Below are 24,715 nucleotides of genomic sequence, written 5' to 3' on the forward strand. Positions count from 1 at the left end.
GGTTGGGAAGATCCCTTGGAGGAGGGTATGGTAACCCACCCCAGTATTCTTGCATGGAGAATTCCATGGACAGAGGAGCCTGGCGGGCCACAAAAAGGTGGACATGACTGGGTGACAAATGCTTTCACCATACATGAGGGTGGGATATCTTATGCATATTTTCACCAGTATATTGTTAGAGTCTGATGAATTATAGACAGTCATTAAATATTTGTTGATAGAATAAGTATATATAAGAAGTGTCATAGACTGTGAGGAGCAAATTATTGGTAGTATAAAGGAAAAATTCAGTTAACCAGAAGTCTCAGGCAATAGGAAAATTGTAATAAAATGAATTTCCTGCTTCTTTTAAGATAGTTGTTGACATGTTCTCAAAAGGCCTTAGTCTGTTTTACTAGTTTAGTATGTTCTCAAAAGGCCTTAGTCTGTTTTACTAGTTTAGTAAACAGTGTATATTAAATACAAACAGATCTTTCTTTGATGATGTGGACAATAAAGATAGCATATTAGAGTCTCTTAGTGGCACTAATGTCAATGGAAAAGAGTAAACTGTCATTATTTAGAGTATATATGTTTAAAAAACCTAATGAATACTATGAGTGCATTTCTTTATGACAGTTTTTCATGTAAAAATATATTCATTCAAACTTTAATTTCTAATTTTAGGCATTTTAATATCAGTAAGACAAGATTAATAATGAGTATTTTTATACTATTAAAACAAATGTGAGACTTCCCTAGTGGTCCAATGATTAAGACTCTGCTCTTCCACTGCTGAGAGTGTGGAGTTCTATCCCTGGTCAGTGAACTAAGATCCTGCATGCTGTGTGGTGTGGCCAAAAATAATAATAAAGTAAAATTTGTTAAGAAAAAAAAAAAGAAATGAGTGGAGGAGGAGGGAAGAATGAATGGGTGGCACATACAGGATTTTTAGGGCCATGAAATGGCTCCAGTGATGCTAAAATGGTAGATACGTGTCATTATACATTTGTGCAGCCCATAGGATCGTCAGTATCAGGAGTGAACCCTAATATAAGCTGTGGCCTCCGGGTGATAATTATGTGTTCATGTAGGTTCACCTGTTTTAACAAATGTACTCTCTAGTGGGGAGGTTAATAATGGGAGACTGCATGTGCAGGGGTAGGAGGTTTATGAAAAATCTCTGTACCTTCATGCTCAGGTTCTTTGTGAACCTAATTACCCTAAAGAATACTGTGTTTAAGAGTTCAAGGTGTAGTGCTTTGAAGAGATAAGCAAAACTGATAAACCTTCAGCTAGACTCATCAAGAGAAAAAAAGATGAGACCCAAATCCATAAAATCAGAAATGGAAAAGGAGAAGTTACAGCTGACACCACAGAAATGCAAAGGATCGTAATAGATTACGAAAGCTAGTAAAATGGATGAGCAAGAAAAAAAATGGACAAATTCCTAAATGTACAATCTCCCAAGGCAGAACCAGGAAGAAATAGAAAATATGAACTTATGCATTACTAGTAATAAAATTGAATCAGTAATTTAAAAACTTCAAGCAAACCGAAGTCCAGGACCAGATGGCTTCACGGGTGAATTCTTCCAAACATTTAGAGAAGAGTCACCACCTCTACTTCTGAAACTATTCCAAAAAACTGCAGAGGAAGGGACACTTCTGAACTCATTCTATGAGATCAGCATCACCCTGATACCAAAACCAGACAAAGATATCACACAGAAAAGAAAATGACAGGCCAATATCCCTGATGGATGTACATACATTACAGGTAGTACTCTGATCAAAATGCAAAAGAATCATAGAATTTGATAATTTTTTTCTTTAAAGGGGCCTTTCACCTGGGGATAAATAAACCATCTATTGAACAAGTCTTGGGTGAAACAAAAATATAAGTTGAAATTATGAATTTTGAAAAAATGCCAGTGAAGACTCTGCATAGCAGACTTTGTGAGATTTACTTGTCTATGACCAACCTAGACAGCATATTAAAAAGCAGAGACATTACCTTGCCAACAAAAGTCCGTCTGGTCAAGGCTATGGTTTTTCCAGTGGTCGTGTATGGATGTGAAAGTTGGACTATACAGAAAGCTGAGCACTGAAGAATTGAGGCTTTTGAACTATGGTGTTGGAGAAGACTCTTGAGAGTCCCTTGGCCTGCAAGGAGATCCAACCAGTCCATCCTAAAGGAGGAACATGACTGAGTGACTGAACTGAAAAAGGAAAGAAAATAAATGAGTTTTCCCAGCCCCTAAAACTAGAAAAAGAACCAAAAAGTAAATAAAAAGCACAAAGAATAAAATAATAAAGATAAAATTACAAGTTAATGAGATAGAGAATCAAAAAGATATTTACTTAATAAATCAAGAAACCTTCAGTTCAGTCAGTTCAGTTCAGTCACTTAGTCGTGTCCGACTCTTTGCGACCCCATGAATCTCAGCACGCCAGGCCTCCCTGTCCATCACCAACTCCCAGAGTCTACCCAAACCCATGCCCATCGAATCGGTGATGCCATCCAACCATCTCATCTTCTGTCGTCCCCTTCTCCTCCTGCCCCCAATCCCTCCCAGCATCAGGGTCTTTTCCAATGAATCAACTCTTTGCATGAGGTGGCCAAAGTACTGGAGTTTCAGCTTCAGCATCAGTCCTTCCAATGAACACCCAGGACTGATCTCCTTTAGGATGGACTGCTTGGATCTCCTTGCTGTCCAAGGGACTCTCAAGAGTCTTCTCCAATACCATAGTTCAAAAGCATCAATTTTTGGGCGCTCAGCTTTCTTCACAGTCCAACTCTCACATCCATACATGACCATTGGAAAAACCATAGCCTTGACCACATGGACCTTTGTTGGCAAAGTAATGTCTCTGCTTTTTAATACGCTATCTAGGTTGGTCATAACTTTGCTTCCAAGGAGTAAGCGTCTTTTAATTTCATGGCTGCAGTCACCATCTGCAGTGATTTTGGAGCCCCCAAAAATAAAGTCTGACACTGTTTCCACTGTCTCCCCATCTATTTTCCCAAGAAACCTTATTTTTTAACTAAAAGAGACCCAGATAATTCAATCATAAATGGAGGAAAGCAAATAAAAATTAAGGGAATAAGTATAACCTGATAGATACAGTATGAAAAATAAAAAAATGATAGGTCAATACCACTTACAGATATTGATATAAAAGTTTGAAATAATGTATTAGTGAACAGAATCTAGCACCACATAAAGAAATGATACACCGTGAACAGGAACATAAGAGTGATTCAGTATTAGGAAATCTATTAATATGACACACCATATTAATAGATCTGAGATGGAAAAGATTTATCATCCACAGATGCCAGAAAAACCTGGGCAGAATTCAATACTTGTGTGATAACCATTCAAGACAGAAGATCTAAGTACTACTTACATTATATGAATATGTATATATGTGTGTATGGCTGTCCTAAAATGAGCATCTTAGTGGGGAAATGCTGAGATACCCATTGTTTCTACCACCATTTAACATTATACTGGAGGTTTAGCCAGTGCATTTAAAGAGGAAACTTCTAGGGACATGAGAATTGGATTTTAGAGTTTATAGCGTGAACCCGGGAAGCACAGATAAATAACAACACTAATTTAGACAATAAAAATAAAGTCTTGGAGCTTCTCTGTGGTTAAGAATTCACCTTCAGGGACATGGGTTCGATCCCTAATCCGGGAAGATACCACACGCCACAGAGTAACTAAGCCCATGTGCCCCAACTACTGAGCGCACATGCTGAAGACTCCTGAAGCCTGCATTCCTAGAGCCTGTGCTCTGTAACAGAGAGTAACCCCCGCTCGCGGCAACTAGAGAAAACCTGTGTGCAGCGACAAAGACCCAGCACAGCCAGAAATAAACAAAATTCAAAAATAAAATAAACTGCAAAGTTTAAAAACTAAAAGTCTTCTAAGGTAACAGGATATAAAATTATACAGAAATCAGTAGCCTTCACATGTGGTACAAATAACCAGTGACTCTGTTGGTAGGGAAAAAGAAAAACTTTAAATAGCAGAGAAGATAAAATATTTAGGCATTGTACATTTCTTGTTAAGTTTTTTCCTATCTCAGGAGAGCTATAATCATTTTTAAGAAATACAAAAGCAGACTCAAGTGAATGGAAAGTAATACTTTCGAGTTTTCTCCAAGTTAATGTAAAGTTGACACAATCCTGCATATGCTTTTATTTTCTAATCCAGTAAATTTACCCTGAAGATATACTTAAGTAGCACAAAACTATGTATGCCCAAGGTTATTCTGTCCACTTAATATTTGTTTACATTCTGTACTTTTCCCTGAATGCTTATCACTTTGAAGAATTTCTCTAGCTACCCCCTTTTTAAAATTTAACTTTTTATTTTGAAGTAATTATAGATTCACATGCAGCTTAATATATAATACAGAGATCTCCCTATACCCTTCACCCAGTTTGCCTCAGGGGCAACATCTTACAAAACTGTATAATATCACATCTATGAAATTGACAGTATAATCCACTGATTTCACTCAGATTTACATGTACTCAGCTGTGTGTGTTTTTAGTTTATGCCATTTTACATGTGTAGGTCCATGTATACACACCACCACTCAGACATGGACAGTTCCTTCACTACAGGGATCCCTTATGGTGCCCTTTATAACCATACCCACCTCCCTTCCAGCCATGCCTTACCTCTGCCCCTTCCCTAACCCACAGCAAGCACTAATCTGTTCTCTGTTACTGTAATTTGTCATGAAACTGTGAAGAATATTGTATAATAAAATCATGAAGAGTACTAAGATAGTACATGGACTTTTTGGATTGGATTTTATCACTCAGCATAATTCCCGAGATCTGTCCCAGTTGTGATGTGTCTATTTTTTTTATTGCCTTTTTTATTTTTGCTTTTTTTATTGCTAAGAATATTCCATGGTATGGATGTGCTGTATCATTTTTGTTTTGTTTTGAAACCAGTCATTGAGGGACGTTTGGGTTGGTTTACACTTGAGGACTGTAAAGCTGCTACCATTGACTGAATGTTTGTGTTCCCCTAGATTCATCTGCTGAAACCAAATGTCTAGTATAAGAATATTAGAACATGGGCTTTGGGAGATGATTAGGTATGAGGCTGGAGGGTTCATGAATGGGATTAGTGCCCTTAAAGAGAGACCCCAGAGAGCTCCTTTACCCCTTCAGTCTTATTAGGACAGAGTGAGAAGACTACTGTATATAAACCAGGAGACGGACCATAACCAGACACTGAATTTGCAGTGACCTTGATCTTGGATTTCCCAGTTTCCAGAACCGTGAGAAACAAATTTCTGTTGTTTATAAGCCACCCAGTTTATGACATTTCTGGTATAGCAGCTGAAAGGGACTAAGCTGCTAATGAACCTTTATTGACAGCTTTTTGTGTGAACCTAAGTCTTAATTTCTCTGGGATAAATACCTAGGAGTACAGCTGCTAGATTGTATGGTAGTTGCATGTTTAGGTTTTTAAGAATCTGCCCAACTATTTTTCAGAGTGACTGTCCCGCTTTGTGTTTCCAACAGCAATGTATGAACGATCCAGTTTCTCCACATCCTTGCCATTTTTCCATGTTGTCACAGTTTTCTATTTTAGCCATTGTTATAGGGATGCAGTGCTGTCTAAGTTCAGTTCAGTCGCTCAGTCGTGTCTGACTCTTTGTGACCCCATGAATCGCAGCACGCCAGGCCTCCCTGTCCATCACCAACTCCTGGAGTTTACTCATACTCATGTCCATCAAGTCGGTGATGCCATCCAGCCATCTCATCCTCTGTCGTCCCCTTCTCCTCCTGCCCCCAATCCCTCCCAGCATCAGGGTCTTTTCCAATGAGTCAGCTCTTCGCATGAGGTGGCCAAAGTATTGGAGTTTCAGCTTCAACATCAGTCCTTCCAATGAACACCCAGGACTGATCTCCTTTAGGATGGACTGCTTGGATCTCCTTGCAGTCCAAGGGACTCTCAAGAGTCTTCTCCAACATCACAGTTCAAAAGCATCAAGTCTTCAGCGCTCAGCTTTCTTCACAGTCCAACTCTCACATCCATACATGACCACTGGAAAAACCATAGCCTTGACCAGACGGACCTTTGTTGTCAAAGTTATGTCTCTGCTTTTTAATATGCTATCTAGATTGGTCATAACTTTCCTTCCAAGGAGTAAGCGTCTTTTAATTTCATGGCTACAGTCAGCATCTGCAGTGACCTTGGAGCCCAAAAAATTAAAGTCAGCCACTGTTTCCACTGTTTCTCCATCTATTTGCCATGAAGTGATGGGACCGGATGCCATGATCTTAGTTTTCTGAATGTTGAGCTTTAAGCCAACTTTTTCACTCTCCTCTTTCACTTTCATCACGAGGCTTTTTAGTTCTTCTTCACTTTCTGCCATAAGGGTGGTGTCATCTGCATATCTGAGGTTATTGATATTTCTCCCAGCAATCTTGATTCCAGCTTGTGTTTCTTCCAGCCCAGCATTTCTCATAATGTACTCTGCATATACATTAAGTAAGCAGGGTGACAATATACAGCCTTGACATACTCCTTTTCCTATCTGGAACCAGTCTGTTGTTCCATGTCCAGTTCTAACTGTTGCTTCCGAACCTGCATACAGATTTCTCACGAGGTGGGTCAGGTGGTCTGGTATTCCCATCTCTTTCAGAATTTTCCAGTTTATTGTGACCCACATAGTTGAATGCTTTGGCATAGTCAATAAAGCAGAAATAGACGTTTTTCAGGAACTCTCTTGATTTTTTGATGATCCAAGAGATGCTGGCAATTTGATCTCTGGTTCCTCTGTCTTTTCTAAATCCAGCTTGAACATCTGGAAGTTCACGGTTCATGTATTGCTGAAGCCTGGCTTGGAGAATTTTGAGCATTACTTTACTAGCGTGTGAGATGAGTGCAATTGTGCAGTAGTTTGAGCATTCTTTGGGATTGCCTTTCTTTGGGATTGGAATGAAAACGTACCTTTTCCAGTCCTGTGGCCACTGCTGAGGTTTCCAAACTTGCTGGCATGTTGAGTGTAGCACTTTCACAGCATCATCTTTCAGGATTTGAAATAGCTCAACTGGAATTCCATCACCTCCACTAGCTTTGTTCGTAGTGATGCTTTCTAAGGCCCACTTGACTTCACATTCCAGGATGTCTGGCTCTAGGTGAGTGATCACACCATCGTGATTATCTGGGTCGTGAAGATCTTTTTTGTACAGTTCTTCTGTGTATTCTTGCGACCTCTTTTTAATATCTTCTACTTCTGTTAGGTCCATACCATTTCTGTCCTTTATCAAGGACATGTCCTTTATCGAGGGAAATGTTCCCTTGGTATCTCTGATTTTCTTGAAGAGATTTCTAGTCTTTCCCATTCTGTTGTTTTCCTCTATTTCTTTGCATTGATCACTGAGGAAGGCTTTCTTATCTCTCCTTGCTATTCTTTGGAACTCTGCATTCAAATGGGTATATCTTTCCTTTTCTCCTTTGCTTTTCGCTTCTCTTCTTTTCACAGCTATTTGTAAGGCCTCCTTAGAAAGCCATTTTCCTTTTTTGCATTTCTTTTCCATGGGAATGGTTTTGATCTCTGTCTCCTGTACAATGTCAAGATCCTCCGTCCATATTTCATTAGGCACTCTGTCTATCAGATCTAGTCCCTTAAATCTATTTCTCACTTCCACTGTATAAGGCATTTGATTTAGGTCATACCTGAATGGTCTAGTGGTTTTCCCTACTTTGTTCAATTTAAGTCTGAATTTGGCAATAAGGAGTTCATGATCTGAGCCACAGTCAGCTCCCAGTCTTGTTTTTGCTGACTGTATAGAGCTTCTCCATCTTTGGATGCAAAGAATATAATCAGTCTGATTTTGGTGTTGACCATCTGGTGATGTTCATGTGTAGAGTCTTCTCTTGTGTTGTTGGAAGAGGGTATTTGCTATGACCAGTGCGTTCTCTTGGCAGAACTCTATTAGCCTTTGCCCTGCTTCATTCCATACTCCAAGGCCAAATTTGCCTGTTACTCCAGGTGTTTCTTGACTTCCTACTTTTGCATTCCAGTCCCCTATAATGAAAAGGACATCTTTTTAAGGTGTTAGTTCTAACAGGTCTTCTAGGTCTTCATAGAATCGTTCAACTTCAGCTTCTTCAGTGTTACTGGTTGGGGCATAGGCTTGGATTACCGTGATATTGAGTTTTTGCCTTGGAAATGAACAGAGATCATTCTGTCGTTTTTGAGATTGCATCCAAGTACTGCATTTCCGACTCTTTTGTTGACCATGATGGCTACTCCATTTCTTCTAAGGGATTCCTGCCCACAATAGTAGATATAATGGTCATCTGAGTTAAATTCACCCATTCCAGTCCATTTTAGTTTACTGATTCCTAGAATTGAAGTTCACTCTTGCATCTCCTGTTTGACCACTTCCAATTTGCCTTGATTCATGGACCTAACATTCTAGGTTCCTATGCAATATTGCTCTTTACAGCATCGGACCTTGCTTCTATCACCAGTCCCATCCACAACTGGGTATTGTTTTTGCTTTGGCTCCATCCCTTCATTCTTTCTGGAGTTATTTTTCCACTGATCTCCTGTAGCATATTGAGCACCTCCCCACCTGGGGAGTTCCTCTTTCAGTGTCCTATCTTTATGCCTTTTCATACTGTTCATGGGGTTCTCAAGGCAAGAATACTGAAGTGGTTTGCCATTCCCTTCTCCAGTGGACCACATTCTGTCAGACCTCTCCACCAGGACCCGTCTGTCTTGGGTGGCCCCACACGGCATGGCTTAGTTTCATTGAGTTAGACAAGGCTGTGGTCCTGTGATCAGATTGGCTAGTTTTCTGTGATGATGGTTTTAGTGTGTCTGCCCTCTGATGCCCTCTTGCAACACCTACCGTCTTACTTGGGTTTCTCTTACCTTGGACGTGGGGTATCTCTTCACGGCTGCTCCTTACCTTGGACGAGGGGTATCTCCTCACGCTGCCCCTCCTGACCTTGAACGTGGAGTAGCTCCTCTCGGCCCTCCTGCGCCTGTGCAGCCGCCGCTCCTTGGAGGTGGGGTTGCTCCTCTCGGCCGCCGCCCCTGACCTCAGGCATAGGGTTGCTCCTCTCGGCCGCCGCCCCTGACCTCAGGCATAGGGTTGCTCCTCTCGGCCGCCGCCCCGACCTTGGGCGAGGGGTAGCTCCTCTTGGCCACGCTTCTGCACAGCGGTCCGTGGCAGCCACCGTGCTTCTGCGTGGTCCGTGGCAGCTGCCGCGCTTCACTTGAAGTGTTTATTGTACTCTCACGTGGGTTTAATCTGCATTTCCCTGATGGGCTTTCCAGGTGGCTCAGTGGTGAAGAATCTGCGTCCCAGTGCAGAAAGACTCAGGAGACATGGGTTTGATTCCTGGGTCAAGAAGATCCCCTATATGAGGAAATGGCAATCCACTACAGTATTCTTGCTGGGAAATTACGTGGACAGAGGAGCCTCTTGGACTAAAGTCCATGGGGTCACAAAGAGTCGGGTACAACTGAGGCATTGAGCATGCATGATGGCAAGTGACGTTCATTTTCGAGAACTTATTTGCCATCAGTGTCCTCCAGTGAAAGATCTCTTCCTGTCTTATCTATTCTCTACTTGAATTCCTTTTTTTTTTTAACTGTTGAATTTTAAGAGTTCAATAGATAATTCTAAAATTGATACATGTTAGAAAACACTTAGACTTGATGGGTAGCTATACATTTTTCATGCTCTCTCAACATAGATCACTCTTTCGAAAAATACTGACTCTTCAGGAAAAGAAATGTATTGGAAGTTCAGCATTTCTTTTCCTGGCTATTTCTTACATTGCATCACAGTAAAAATGAAAAAATTTTAATTTAAAGACTTTCATGACATCATCCCAATTTTATAATGTTCTTTATACCTACATTTCTTGTTGAATGTAAGCTGGATGGTAAGTTCATTAAAATTTCTTTTGTGCTTTGCTGCATTGATTAAATTTTTATTATGAATGTGTCATTTTTACAAACATAATCGATGTTTTTCCCTTCTGAAAACAAACACTGCCAACTAATAAAAATAAATGGGAAAAAAAACTACTGGAAATTAAATACATCAAATGTATTGTTTGAAGTGGTTAATTTAATGATAGAACTGTAACTGATTATTACTTTTACATATATTTCACATTTTTTGTTAAAACTATTAACATCTCTATGTGACACGTCTTAAGAAATAGAGATGTGTTACTTATTACTTGAAGAAAAGAAATATGTCCTTGTATTGTAAAACTTGATTCAAACAGAAAAACCTTTTATGCCTTTATATAGGCCCCTACATTCCTCAAGGATTTATTTTAATGAATGATATAGTAAAGAGGTATAAAACAAAAGGAAATTCTACATCCCTACTGATTATTTAAATTTTTAAAAAATTTTATAAGTTAAAATGTACCACAGTTGTTGATAGGAAGATTGAGAAATTGTCTTTTTTTGGGAAGCATGTATTAAGCCTTTCATATGTGACTGGTATTATGCTAACAGCTACATAGTTCATCAAGTCTAACCAAAAAAAAAAAAAAAAACCCCAAAAAAGAGAATGCCAACAATTAAACTATAACCCATTTGTCCATATCTCTTAGCACTTTTATTTTAAAAGGTCTTTTAGATTTAGAAAAAAAACTGTTTCACTATAATTCTTGTAATATAAAATCTATCATTTTATAAAACAAAATTTTTAAACTCACCATATTAAAGCACACAATTCAATGGTGTTTAGCATATTCAGTGTTGTGTAACCATCACCGCTGTCTAATTTCAGAACATGGCCATCACCCAGTAAATTTTACGAAACCCTGTTGTACCTACTAGGGTTCAGTCCCAATTCCTCCTTCCCCCCCTTCCTGGGGGACTACTAATCTATCTTCTCTTTGAATTTTACTGTTCTGAACATTGCATAAAATGAAATCATACAATGTGTAGCTTCTCTGGGGCCTGGTTTTTTTGACTTAGCACGTTGTCACAGTTCTTCCATGCCACGGCGTCCGTCAGTTGCTTCATTCCTTTTATGCTCAAATAACATTCCGCTGCATGGGAACACCACAGTGTGCATTCATCATTTGACCATTTGGGTTGTTTCCACTTCGAGGCTTTTATGAATACTGCTGCCATGAACGTTCATGTACAAATTTTTGAGTGAACTTATATTTTTCTCTTGTGTATATAACTAAGAACAGAATTGGCTGGATCATATGTTTAACCATTTGAGGAACTGCCAAACTGTTGTATGGTTTTTTGTGTTTTTTTTTTGAACAGACGGTTGCATTTCACAGTCCCACCAGCAGTGAGGGTGTCATTTTCTCCTCGCCCACACCAACACTTGTACTGACTGTCTTTTAAAGTATCCATCCAGTAGGCATGAAGTGGAATTTCATGGTTTTGACATGGATTGCGCTGATGCATAATAACGTTGAACATCTTTTCATGTGTTTGTTGGACATTTGTGTATCACCTTCAGAGAAATGTCTACTCAGATCCTTTGACCATTTGAAAATTGCATTGTCTTTTTGTTGTTGAGTTGTGATAGTTCTTTGTGTTTATTTTGGATTCTAGTCCTGTATCAGATAATACAAATTGCAAGTATTTTTCTCCCTTTCTGAGGTGTGTTTTCACTTTCTTGCTAGTATTCTTTAACTTACAAAGTTGTCGATTTTGACAAAGTCCAATTTATCTAGTTTTTCTTTGGGTTGCTTGTGTTTTTGTTTGGTGTCACATCTAAGAAAATGCTGCCAAATCCAAGGTATATGTATTAAGTATATTCAGAAAACTAAGATCATGGCATCTGGTCCCATCATTTCATGGCAAATAGATGGGGAAACAGTGGAAACAATGGCTGACTTTTTTGGGCTCCAAAATCACTGCAGATGGTGATTGCAGCCATGAAACTAAAAGACACTTACTCCTTGGAAGGAAAGTTATGACCAACCTAGATATCATATTAAAAAGCAGAGACATAACTTTGCCAACAAAGGTCCATCTGGTCAAGGCTATGGTTTTTTCAGTGGTCATGTATGGATGTGAGAGTTGGACTGTGAAGAAAGCTGAGCACTGAAGAATTGATGCTTTTGAACTGTGATGTTGGAGAAGACTCTTGAGAGTCCCTTGGACTGCAAGGAGATCCAAGCAGTCCATCCTAAAGGAGATCAGTCCTGGGTGTTCATTGGAAGGACTGATGCTGAAGCTGAAACTCCAATACTTTGGCCACCTCATGCGAAGAGCTGACTCATTGGAAAAGACCCTGATGCTGGGAGGGATTGGGGGCAGGAGGAGAAGGGGACGACAGAGGATGAGATGGCTGGATGGCATCACCGACTTGACGGACATGAGTTTGTGTAAACTCTGGGAGTTGGTATGGACAGGGAGGCCTGGTGTGCTGCTATTCATGGGGTTGCAAAGAGTCGGCTATGACTGAGTGACTGAACTGAACTGAACTGATATGTATCCAAGGTGTATATATTTTTGTGTATGGTGTGAACTAAGGTTCCAGTTTCATTCTTTCTGTATGTAGTCAGTTGTCCCTGGACCATTTGTTGAAAAGACTCTTCTTTCCCTCACTGAATGGTCCTAGAACTCTTGTTGAAATCCATTACCCATACACCTGTGTGTTCATTTCTGGATTCTCAGTTCTGTTCTGATGATGGTGCCACATCATCCTTAGTCCGTATCACGCTGCCTTAAATTACTGTAGCTTTGCAGTAAGCTTGAAATCAGGATATGTGAGTCCTACAACTTTGTTCTTTTTCAAGATTGTTTCTGTTGTTTGGGATCCTTTGCATTTCCTATGACTTTATTTCAAACATAATTTGTGTTCATTTATTAATTTTGACTCTACTGGGCCTTGATCCCTGCGTGCAGGCTTTCCCTAGTTTGGGTGAGTGGGGGCTGCTGTCAAGTTGCAGTGCTCGGGCCCTCGCTGCAGTGGCCCCTCTTGTGGAGCACGGGCTCCAGGGCGCTCAGGCTCAGTAGTGCTGTTTCCCAAGCTCCACAGCTCAGGCTCAGTAGTTGTGGTGCATGGGCTTAGTCGTTCTGTGGGATCTTCCTGGAGCGGGGGTCGAACCCATGTCTCCAGAATTGGCAGGCAGATTCTTTACCACTGGACCACCAGGGAAGCCCCCATATGAATTTTAGAATCAATTTGTCATTTCTAAAAAAAGGCAATTAGAATTTTGATGGGGATTACATTGAATTTTTAGGTCAATTTGGGAAACATTGCCATGTTAACAATATTATCTTCCAGTCCATCAAAATAAGTGATGTTTTTCCATTTATTTTAACTTCAACTATCTTACAGCACTATTTTATAGTTGTCAGTGTACACACTTGTATACTTTTGCTTAAGTTTATTCCTAAGTATTTTACTCTTTTAGATGCTATTGTAACTGGAAATGTTTCTTAATTTTCTGATTGTTTGTTGCTTTTTTTTTTTTTTTGATCCAGTCAAGGATCCCACAGAGCATTTAGTTTTCAGTCTCTTTGGTGTCCTTTCATCTAGCAGAGCACTGCACCCCCCACCCCCAACTTTTTCTCTCACTTGACATTTATGTATTTTATGCACCCAGCCAACAGTTTTGTTAAATCCCTGACAATTTAGATTTCTCTGGTCGTTCATTCTTCGTATATGCTGGTTATACATATTTGGGAAGAATCAGTCAATTCAGTTCAGTCACTCAGTCGTCTCTGATTCTGCAACCCCATGGACTGCAGCACGCCAGGCCTCCCCGTCCATCACCAACTCCCAGAGTTTACTCAAACTCAGATCCTTTGGGTCAGTGATGCCATCCAACCATCTCATCCTCTGTCATCCCCTTCTCCCACCTTCAATCTTTTCCAGCATCAGGGTCTTTTCCAGTGAGTCAGCTCTTCACATCAGGTGGCCAAAGTACTGGAGTTTCAGCTTCAGCATCAGTCCTTCCAATGAATATTCAGGACTGATTTCCTTTAGGATGGACTGGTTGGATCTCCTTGTAGTCCAAGAGACTCTCAAGAGTCTTCTCCAACACCACAGTTCAAAAGCATCAATTCTTCGGTGCTCAGCTTTCTTTATAGTCCAACTCTCACATCCATACATGACCACTGGAAAAACCATAGTTTTGACTAGACAGACCTTTCTTTGCAAAGTGATGTCTCTGCTTTTTAATATGCTGTCTAGGTTGGTCATAACTTTTCTTCCAGGGAGCAAGCATCTTTTAATTTCATTGGGAAGAATACAGTATAAATAATGCATCTTTTTTAGTACATCTCATTAGGAGGTCACTGTCCTTTTTGCACACTGAGAGACCCTTTAAAAGACTGTTCCTTTCAACATCATCTGTCACAGCTTCCTTGCTTTGTGGAAAACAAGACGTTCTGAGTTTCTTTGGTACATTTCATGGCCATACCCAGGATCAGCTGTTTCTCCAAGAGGTCCTGTTTCCTTACACTAGAAAATGATACCAGAGAACATAATCTGGGCCATAGAGGTGCCTGCTATGACTGGACTGGTCACTGTTTCTAGCCTCTTCACTAACGAGTTAGGAAGTTTTTTAAAGAAAAATATACCTTAAATTTATTTTACTTTGTAATTCATACATAAAAGGTTTCCAGGTACTTGATTTTATATTTTTATATCTTTCTCATGAGGAAAATATTGGTCCCTAGTTTATAGGAACATAATTATTTGCTTTTCCTTATTGTTCTAATTTCAAAGTAATATTATCTCTGTTACTAAAATAGGAAAAGTTAAAATAGATTAAGATCAGTTTGTAATTAATCTTGCGAATATATTCCAGAGTCATAGAGTACTGTGCTTAAAGTTCATCTCAACTCTGCTAACTTCTACTTTCATAAGTAACTGTTTTATTAGTTTAATTATCTATTGATCTTTAAAAACATATGCAAATTAAAATAAATTCATGTTCCTCAATATAAAAGGTAACACGTTATGGGCTTTGCTTTTTCCACTACATAGTATATCCTGGAAATTATAGAGATCTTTCTCATTCTCTTTTACACCTGCATATTACTTCACTGTGTATGTTAGACTTTTAGTCTTTGGAGTTACTGTGTTATAATCTGTATGTTTTAAAAATATGTGTAATCTAAGTATACACTCTCAAAGAATTGAGAATAGGACTCAAACAGGTACTTGGATGCCAGCGTTCACAGCAGAATTATTTTCAGTAGTAGATAGGTGGAAACAGCCCAGATGTCCATAGAGATGAGTGGAGTAACAAAATGTCATATACACACACCATGGAGTGTTACTGAGCCATGGAAAAGGGATACATACCACATGCACGAGCCTTGAAAACAAGTATTACATTAAGTGAAATAAACCAGACACAAAAGGGCAAATGCTGGATGATTCTGCTTTTAAGAATGAATCTAGGATGGGCAAATTCACAGAAAGTAGATTAGAGGTTTCCAGAGACTGAGGGGAAGGGGAGAAAGGAAAGTTACTGTTTCAAGAGGTAGGGAGTTTTTGTTTGGCAAGATGAAAATTTTTTGAAATAGTGGTTGGTGATGATTGCACAATAGTGTGAATGTAATTAATGTCACTGAATTGTACCTTTGCGTGTATGTAATTAGCAGTAAATCTCTGAAATATTATAGGTCAATGATGAATTAGGAATTTGGGAGAAATTGTTCAAGCATTTGAGTTCCTAGAGCATTTAGCAAGAACTCTAAATGGCCTGAAATAGGTCTCTAAGCTTAGACCTGAAAAGGAACATCTGTATCTTTTGATGATAACAAATGTCATCATCAAAATAAAGTGAAGTCACTCAGTCACGTCTGACTCTTTGTGACCCCATGAACTGTATGTAGCCTACCACACTCCTCCATCCATGGGATTTTCCAGGCAAGAGTACTGGAGTGGGTTGCCATTTCCTTCTCCAGAGGATCTTCCCAACCCAGGGATTGAACCTGGGTCTCCCACATTGTAGGCAGATGCTTTACCATCTGAACCACCAGGGAAGTCCTTCATCAAAATAAGCTAACATTTAAAACCTGAATGTAACAATTATTCTTCCATATGTTTTCCTAACAGTGTTATATCTTCCTATATTTTATTAGTCAGCGAAACCATGAAGTGAACATAGTCATCTTTTGGTGTCTGTTCTCATTTTACAAAGGAAGGAACAGGCTCAGAGGAGACTCCTTTCCTCCGGTCACACGGCTATAAAGAATACAGGCATTCTTTCATGTCCCAGCACAGTTCTTACTGAGTCACTCATTATGTAATTGTGAGTGTCTCCTGTGCGCTGGCACCGGGAATATGATGATGACCACAGCAAACTCCGTGTCCTTACTCAGTCTGTGGTTTTTTAATAAAGGAGCGCCCCACAGTTATCACATAGTATGACAGTGAAGACACTGCAGAGGGGCTGTCTGAGACAATGCATGACACTCAGAAACGTCTGACATCTGGTTCAGTTTACATTTCTGTAACCACGTGAGTAAAGCCTAAGCTTTCCATCTTCTTTGGAAAACTGATTTTCACCTTACTAGCCTTGCACAGCCTTAGGCCAGCCTCTTAGAGCAAGCGTGTGCTGCTCGGGAAAGAATGTTTTCCCCAGGCATGGACACAGACCTCAGCCACTCTTCCTTCAGGGACCAGCTGACTTCCAGCAGGTAACCGTATCCTGGTGCAGCACAGATGCTGAATAAGTTTATTCAGTCAGTGGACAGAGGTTCCCTGGGTCCAGCCTGCAGCTGAACTGAAGCGGCTCTGCTGCGTCTGCATCACTTTACCTTTACCCACATACGGATCTCCTGGTATTTCTGTCGCCTGGGCACTTGTATTGTTGCTATAGTTTTTTGTTATTTTTTACTAATCAAATATGACCATATTCTCCCCCAAAAGGTAAATTCCATTTTTGTTCCAGAACATTTCAAGCTTCCAGATCTGGAACCTTAAAAGCAGCACAAATACTCCCACTGTAATGTTTCTATAAGGAGTAGCATTGAAACTACTGGAAGATCAAACATGTCAACATACAGATGTTTGATTTTACAGTATATCTGCACCGTTTTATACAATATGTAAAGTTTAATGGTTTTAGGATCTTACTAGTATCAGGATTCAAGAGCAATTAAATATGTTATTTTATCCTAATTTTCAGGTAAAGAAGATACTCCCTCATTACTTGGCCTCTGTGGGTCTCTAACATCAGTGGCAAGTTACAAATCTCTAACAAGCCTAAAATCAAATGACTACCTTGCAAGTCCTACAACAGAGATGACAAGTCCAGGTCTGACTCCATCCTGAAAAATTGTATGTAAAAGCCAGAAGTTTTTATGTTGCAAATATTCCATATACGTAAGTTTGACTGCTGGGAAAATCTTTGGAATTTTATATTGTTCTGGGACATGTCTGGAGTTCTGTTGCTTATATGAGAGAATTTAGTCCACTCCATGTAAACTTCTGGGTGAAAAAAAATGCTGCCATTTTTCATTTTAAAATGATTATATTTGTGACTGAAGTTTAAAACACAGGCTTAAAAAACTTTCAGATATCCTCTAATAATCCATTGCAAATTGTACATATTTATTATTCAGCTGATTTTCATATATTTAAATATATCATAGTTGCCAGAGACTGAGTTCAAGGTTTTATTCTAGATATTTAAGTATTTTCTTTTGCTCTCTTATTCAATTCCATTTTCTAAAAATGACTTATTTCATTTTTCATGAACTTTCCAGGTTCTGATGTTTAAATGCCTTGTCTTTGAAGTGAGGAGAAAGGTTCTCAGCTGCAGTTTCACAGCAGTTTATTCAGTTTAACAGTTACCATTTAGCATCAACCTAACATTCCATTCAACATTTTATAAATTTTGTAGGACGTGCCTTTAGGCAGTTACTAAATTTGTTCGGGTCACAGGGAAAGTATTTTACAGTATTTTAGGCCATTTAGGTAAAATGAATAACATTTTGTTTTCCCAAAATTTCCTTTAAAGTTTACCAATTTAAAAATTGATCACATTTATGTCCTATAAATTGGAACAACTTAAAGATGTAGAACAGATGTTGAAAACACTTTTATCAGGAGAGATTGCAAGTTCGTTTAAGGATTTGAGAAGTTTTAAAATAAGGATCAGTAGGCTAATCACCATACTTAACATCTGCCATCCAGTGCTGTTTTTCTCTTGTGTGCAAGAAAGAATTGTGTCTTACGTGCTTTAACAGCTTGTCATTAATCATGCTATAATCTCATTTTAAAACTGACCTTAAAAATTACTAGTTGAAAGTTAGTTTTATTAAAAAGCTCTGAGCTGTCTTTTAAATTTTTGCAAATTTTGAAACAACTGTACATTTGGTCCCCCCAAATTCCACCATGTTGAAAGAGGAAACGTATGAAGTATATTTTCTAGAGTAAGTATGAGGGAAACATGATCAATTGTGCCAAAGATGTTTTATACATTGTTTACATGAAGAGGCTACTACAATACTTATCTGGGCCTTCATATGCTATTTTTTGTTAATAAAACACTACATTCAAACTTAGTAACTTTGACTATAGAAAGAACATTCCTCCTAAAATATTGAGAAAAGCAGTACTTACTACATTATTCTTTGTATTCGAAATGTGGGAGTGTGGTGGTTCTCTGCAATACTTTACTCTCATTATTCAGAATTTAAGATGATAAACAGTAACAAGGCTACTCTTATGTTAAGACAGTTCAATGTCATTTCAGGGACAAAGAAGACCTGGAAGCCCTTAAAAGAAATTATTTAGAGGCATCAGAACATACTCAGAGCTTCCTTCCTTTAGCTTAAGTCTTTAGCACTTGTAGTAATGCAAATATTCTTGAGAAATGGTACCATCAATCTAGTCTTAATTCTGTATACCTTCTTGTGAATAATGTATCTACAGCAGTTTGTAACTCAGCAAGGGGAATGGAAGGAAGGTTGAAACAAGGGTACTGGAAACCTTGGGAGGAGCAAATGAGAAACGATTAAGGGCGGGGGGATCTTAAAAAATTTTAGGCTGGCCTTAAGCACTGTTGCTGCTGCTTTCCTAACAACGGTCAGACTATTTAAATGCTTTCATTCATGGTCCACTCTCAAATGACATTATCCTTCAGTAATTAAAGAAAATCACTGTTACATTTTCCATACATGTTTATAACACAGAAAGGAAATACGGGATTCCATAATTGATCAAAATTTTCGGATTTGTTCTAATGTGCACAGAATCTTGTGCATCTTAACGTGCTGCTGAACGCAGATTGAAACATGATATCTGAGGACAGTGACTTTTTCTCCTTTCTTGGAGCTCTTGGTATAAAATGGATCTGCTAATGTGACTTCAGGTTTCTACACAGTTCATTTCACGCTAGTTTTAGAGATAGTTTGTTAACGTTTGCATGCGGTATGTCTCGATCTTCAGTAGTGTTCATTGTTCACACACCCTCCCCTAAACAGAATGCTGAACTATATGCTACTATTTCCATGTGTATTTTGTTGCCTTGATGTACGATACTTGTTGCATGTATATTAAACATTTTGTACCATGCAGTAGTAGTCTTATTTTTTCAAATAATGACAAAATGTTATTTGATTCAAGGTATACACTGAACTTTTGTTTCAACGAATGGGGTAAATGTATATTAATACCTCAAATACTGATATGAAAATGATTTTGGAGAAATCTTCATTTTGTTTCAAATTACTTTTCATTTTCTAAAAAAATGACATAATATGGTTTAAATTGACAACATTCACTCAGGTGGTACAGTACAGTAGTGGTTTTGGCTGAGTTGTGATTTAATTATGTAACAACCCTGTTTGTTTTCTCACCTGTAAAATGGACCCACCCCCATCCTCTCAGCACCCATGTGATGGCATCAGGATAAAGTCAACATTAAATAGAATTATAAGTTCTGAAGCGGTAAGTACCAAATGCAAACTACTATTAACTGTGACTGACAGGAACCTTAAACATCCAAGTAGACTAAGTTGGTTTTAAGTCATCTTTATTAGATGTACATACAAGTTTTCAAGTGGTCAAAAATGTTTCTCAAATTTACAACTTATGTAAATTCTTTGTTAAATTTCTGATTGTTGGTTATAGTTTCTAGGTTTGATAAATTAATACAGTGGATTACTCTGGAAATGTCACATGACTGCTTTGAACATCAGGGCTCTTAATTTCTTTTACCTAGTCCACTTTGCTCTTTAGTAAGCAAACCAACTTCTATTTTGCTTTAGCTTTTTTTCCCCACTGATAGGAGGGGAAGATGAAACTATACCAATGCCATGGTGGTACCTTTTAAAAATATACTTTAGTATAAACCAAAACTTTTGTTTTTAAATAGGTCACCTGATCATAAGTCCCATTTTTCATCCTGCCAGTCATTTTTCTAAAACCAGTTTCACTATACAACACTTGGTCTTAATATGTGACACATTCTGGTGTTTTCTGTTTTATTCTAGGCTAACCTATGCTATCCTATTTTCTTTCAGTTTTAAAAAAAAAAAAAGGTCTTGAGAGAAAAACAAAACACAACTCTGTACCTTTTCAGAGCTGTGCCCAAAATACTTCCTTGGTTTTCTCTTGCCTCTTGTTCCTTGTTTGGCAGACCAGGCCCCTTGGACTCCTCTTCCAATCTGATCTACCACGTGGCATGTATACTCTGCTCAAGTCACTGGTGCTAAGTACCACTGCCTGATTGAAGACCCCCAACCTCCAGGTATGTTGCCTTGGACTCCCTAAGTACCATTTCCCGACCAGCCTCTGCACCCCAGGCCAGGGGAGAATTCTCCAGCTTTTCCATTACTTCTTTTGTTTATTTCTAACAATCACAGCTGAAACCTTAAGACCAATGAGAGTAGCTGAAATGTCTTACCTCCAGAGTTGTTTATATTGCCTACCACATGAAAGGACTCATCTCAGTAAGTGTTGAGTCACGGATTAAAACATAGTAACAGTAATTTACTTTTAAAAATTCCTTTTGGACAAAAATTAAAAATAATATACCAAACATTCTCATATCCCTGGAATTTGTGCCCGGGGCAGGGTGGGGGGAGAAAGGCTAGAATTAAAGGAGTCACATGTGGCTAAATAAACATAATGAATAGTTTTCCAAAAATAACTTTATTTTTAAAAAGTAATATGGAATTATATGAAAGGCAGCAAGCATGTAATACTTGAATAAGACAATTTTCTTAAAAAACTTACACATAAGAAATGTGTATGGTAGAAATTTTAACATTAACAGAATGCATTTAGAAACATTACCAAGAATACAATTTGTAGCCACACCTTTTTTGGTTTCTACTAGTAACGCTTTTTTACCACTTAAGTATGCTGCTGCTGCTGCTGCGTCGCTTCAGTCGTGTCTGACTCTGTGCGACCCCATAGACGGCAGCCCACCAGGCTCCCCCGTCCCTGGGATTCTCCAGGCAAGAACACTGGAGCGGGTTGCCATTTCCCTCTCCAATGCATGAAAGTGAAAAGTGAAAGTGAAGTCGCTCAGTCGTGTCCGACTCTTAGCGACCTCATGGACTGCAGCCTACCGGGCTCCTCCGTCCATGGGATTTTCCAGGCAAGAGCACTGGAGCGGGGTGCCATTGCCTTCTCCCCACTTAAGTATAGACAAAGACTAAATTCAGACTTCTTTCTTTCAGATACCTTGCATGTAACATATGTTACAAAAACAACAGGGAATTAGGTTTATTTAAGTTCTTTTATAAAATAAGAATTTTCCACAACACAGTCAGTAGTGGGGCAAGGAGAGGATGAAAGTTTCCCTTCTGTTTGTTTATAAGTGACATTAACTTGAAATACATAACTGTTTTTTGAAACTATTGTTCAAAACCTAAATTTTTTTACCTTTTCCTACCAGTTAACCAAAAGAAGCACAGCAAAACAAAGGTAAATTTAAATTTAATACTGTTCAAATCAGTGTTCTAGATAAACTTCCATGTGTTTTATACATATGTTGATAGTATAGCATAGTATTTAGCTAGAAGCACAGTGGTAGCTTTAAGAAAGCACAAAATATTTCAATGAAAATATATTTATATTTTTATGGATATATATGTTGCAAACATAAGGTATATTAACACAGGATAAAATAAACACAAAAAGCTTAAATACAAACCCTATATAGCTTCTTTCTGGTGAAACATAGTTTTCTACTATATTAGAAAATACATTAATTCCTACCAACACTAGAGATTTGTCACTTAAATATGTATTACTCTATTTTAGGGAAAAACGTTTCACATTTTCATAAAATACAGATAGACTGCAATAAAGTGCAAAACAAAAATATTAAAAAATATTGTCTTGAAATCATATTCTTTTTCATTGTTACATTCATAAACTAAACTTCTTAGGCATTAGCCTCTCTGTCTCAGTGATGTTAGAACAAGAGAACAGACGTGACCTAGAGAACTTCACAAATGGTAATACCTGCTGACAAGACAGCTGAAACCAGAGGCCTTTCTTGTGCTGAAACAGCATTCTCACTAGCCTGAATACAGTGTGGTTTTCCACTGCAAGTTTGACTGAAGTGAACATTTAATACGGTCAGTAAACGCTCTCTCTCACAGAAACAGTAGATAATACAGGGTCTTTAAACATCAAAAATAGCAGCATCAATATCACACAAGTTATATTTTTGGTTCATGAACATAAGATAGCCATACCTCTGATCAGAGAAATCTTAATACACATGAGGCCTTAAAACAGTAACAGGGTGGGGAAAAAAAAAAAACCCAAATATATGTGAATTAAAGAAAATAACTGATAGGCAATTTTGTTATCTACTTTGTTGAAACAATTATCTATGTCCATGATTTAAAAGACTTGGGAATTCTTTTAGACTGTGTACATCATTCAGCATGCAATTGCAAAAATGTTTGACGTCTCTTGACACTCCCAACAGTATGAAGTTACATAGAAATCTGTACCAAACTCTAAGATTATTGCTTTCAGTGTAGAATAATTTTTCTCTTCTTTAGAAGAATGCTCAATGGTTATGATTTCTGGAATATCTTTTTCAAATTCTCAAAATTTAGGATAAAAATTTGAAGTTAGAATGATTAAATGCAAAGTAGAGATTTACTATTCATTTAAATTATAGATAAGAATGCTAGAAAACCACTGTAAGATAATAGCGAAAAAAGTGAAAAAAGCTCTTGCCTAAGAGTCTCCTCTTATTATTTGGTCGAGGTTGTTATTTCAGGTTTAAACGGCATCTCTAGTATTGCTGTCTTTGAGCATTTTGTTTCTGGAAGAAAGACTTTCCAAATTCATATGTACTGATTGTAACAGCAGAAGCAGGAGCAATTTTAGTTAAACGAGGAATCAGTCCTAAAAAAGGGAACAGAAAAATTCAGACCAAATTTTACCTTGCATTTTAAAATGTAACTCATTTGGTTTCACTCTGACAGTTATCAAATTAAGTGAAGTAACATATAAAACATTGTCCCACAACTGGTGTCAGAGAACAAGCCGAACCGTTCACTCCTCACTTTTAATTCCAAATTACTTCAAAAGCAACTGGTATTTAAAATTTTTAAACTTACAGCAAAGATATTTATGAGGAAATAGTAAATGAGGAGTATTTTCAAAAAGTTTCTGCTGAAAGGCAATTAATTTAAAAAGGGAAAGTAAACATTTTAGTCAACAGTTTGGTAAAGGAAATATTTTTACCTGTAAATAATCCAGAAAAGCCATTCTTTTTTTTTTTCTTTTTTTTTTTGCATGTCAATTATATCTCAATTTTATTTTATTTTATTATTATTGTTTTTTTTATTAGTTGGAGGCTAATTACTTCACAACATTTCAGTGGGTTTTGTCATACATTGATATGAATCAGCCATGGATTTACACGTATTCCCCATCCCGATCCCCGCTCCCACCTCCCTCTCCACCCGATTCCCCCGGGTCTTCCCAGTGCACCAGGCTGGAGCACTTGTCTCATGCATCCCACCTGGGCTGGTGATCTGTTTCACCATAGATAGTATACATGCTGTTCTTTTGAAATATCCCACCCTCACATTCTCCCACAGAGTTCAAAAGTCTGTTTTATATTTCTGTGTCTCTTTTTCTGTTTTGCATATAGGGTTATCATTACCATCTTTCTAAATTCCATATATATGTGTTAGTATGCTGTAATGTTCTTTATCTTTCTGGCTTACTTCACTCTGTATAAGGGGCTCCAGCTTCATCCATCTCATTAGGACTGGTTCAAATGAATTCTTTTTAATGGCTGAGTAATATTCCAAAAATATGGAACGCTTCACGAATTTGCGTGTCATCCTTGCGCAGGGGCCATGCTAATCTTCTCTGTATCATTCCAATCAGAAAAGCCATTCTTAGCAACAATGTTCTTCATTATAGTCCAGGTTGACATTTGCAAAGGCACAGAAACTGTACGTTAAAGAAACGATGCTATTTTAAATCACCGCTTAATGTCTAACATAGGTGAGTACACATAAACGAGTGTCTATGGGCTTCGGGATGTATCATCTCATCATCATAAGAACAGACCTTTTTACCTAAAGAACTATTTTAAATCTTATTTTTAATAGTTGGATTCATTAAAAAGACATTTTAAAGGCACTTTTAAGGTACATAGGACCAGATGCAGTGAAGGAGGAATATACAGAAAGCCTCTCCTGAATTGATGTTTAAGCTTGGTGGTGTGTATCCTTTATACTTTTTTCCACATCTTAAAAATCTT

General features: G+C 38.1%; 2 protein-coding genes and 1 non-coding gene across 13 annotated transcripts in view; 1 reads left to right on the forward strand and 2 right to left on the reverse strand.

Annotated features, from left to right (window-relative positions):
- Positions 1-19,497, forward strand: part of RUNDC3B (RUN domain containing 3B) — a 161,639-nt gene extending 142,142 nt beyond the window's left edge. For all 4 annotated transcript variants that reach the window (XM_061166322.1, XM_061166324.1, XM_061166323.1 and 1 more), the window contains one exon: positions 17,141-19,497. In XM_061166322.1, the coding sequence (XP_061022305.1) occupies positions 17,141-17,286 (146 nt within the window). In that variant the 3' untranslated portion in view covers positions 17,287-19,497. The remainder of the gene's footprint in view (positions 1-17,140) is intronic.
- Positions 19,498-21,159: 1,662 nt separating this feature from the next.
- Positions 21,160-24,715, reverse strand: part of LOC133072158 (phosphatidylcholine translocator ABCB4-like) — a 118,442-nt gene continuing 114,886 nt past the window's right edge. For 4 of the 8 annotated variants that reach the window (XR_009696652.1, XR_009696651.1, XR_009696648.1 and 1 more), the window contains 2 exons: positions 24,171-24,402; positions 21,160-23,340 (listed from right to left, as the gene is read on the reverse strand). The gene's annotated coding sequence lies outside the window, so the exon portion shown is untranslated. Of the gene's footprint in view, positions 23,341-23,712; positions 24,403-24,715 lie in introns of those variants that run through there. The other 4 variants (XR_009696650.1, XM_061165109.1, XM_061165110.1 and 1 more) reach the window with 4 other exon arrangements.
- On the reverse strand, positions 24,256-24,358 carry LOC133073158 (U6 spliceosomal RNA). The gene has a single exon (XR_009696867.1). It is a non-coding gene; the product is annotated as a U6 spliceosomal RNA (small nuclear RNA).

The sequence above is a fragment of the Dama dama genome, chromosome 18 (genome assembly GCF_033118175.1).
Source record: "Dama dama isolate Ldn47 chromosome 18, ASM3311817v1, whole genome shotgun sequence".
NCBI classification, from domain to species: domain Eukaryota; kingdom Metazoa; phylum Chordata; class Mammalia; order Artiodactyla; family Cervidae; genus Dama; species Dama dama.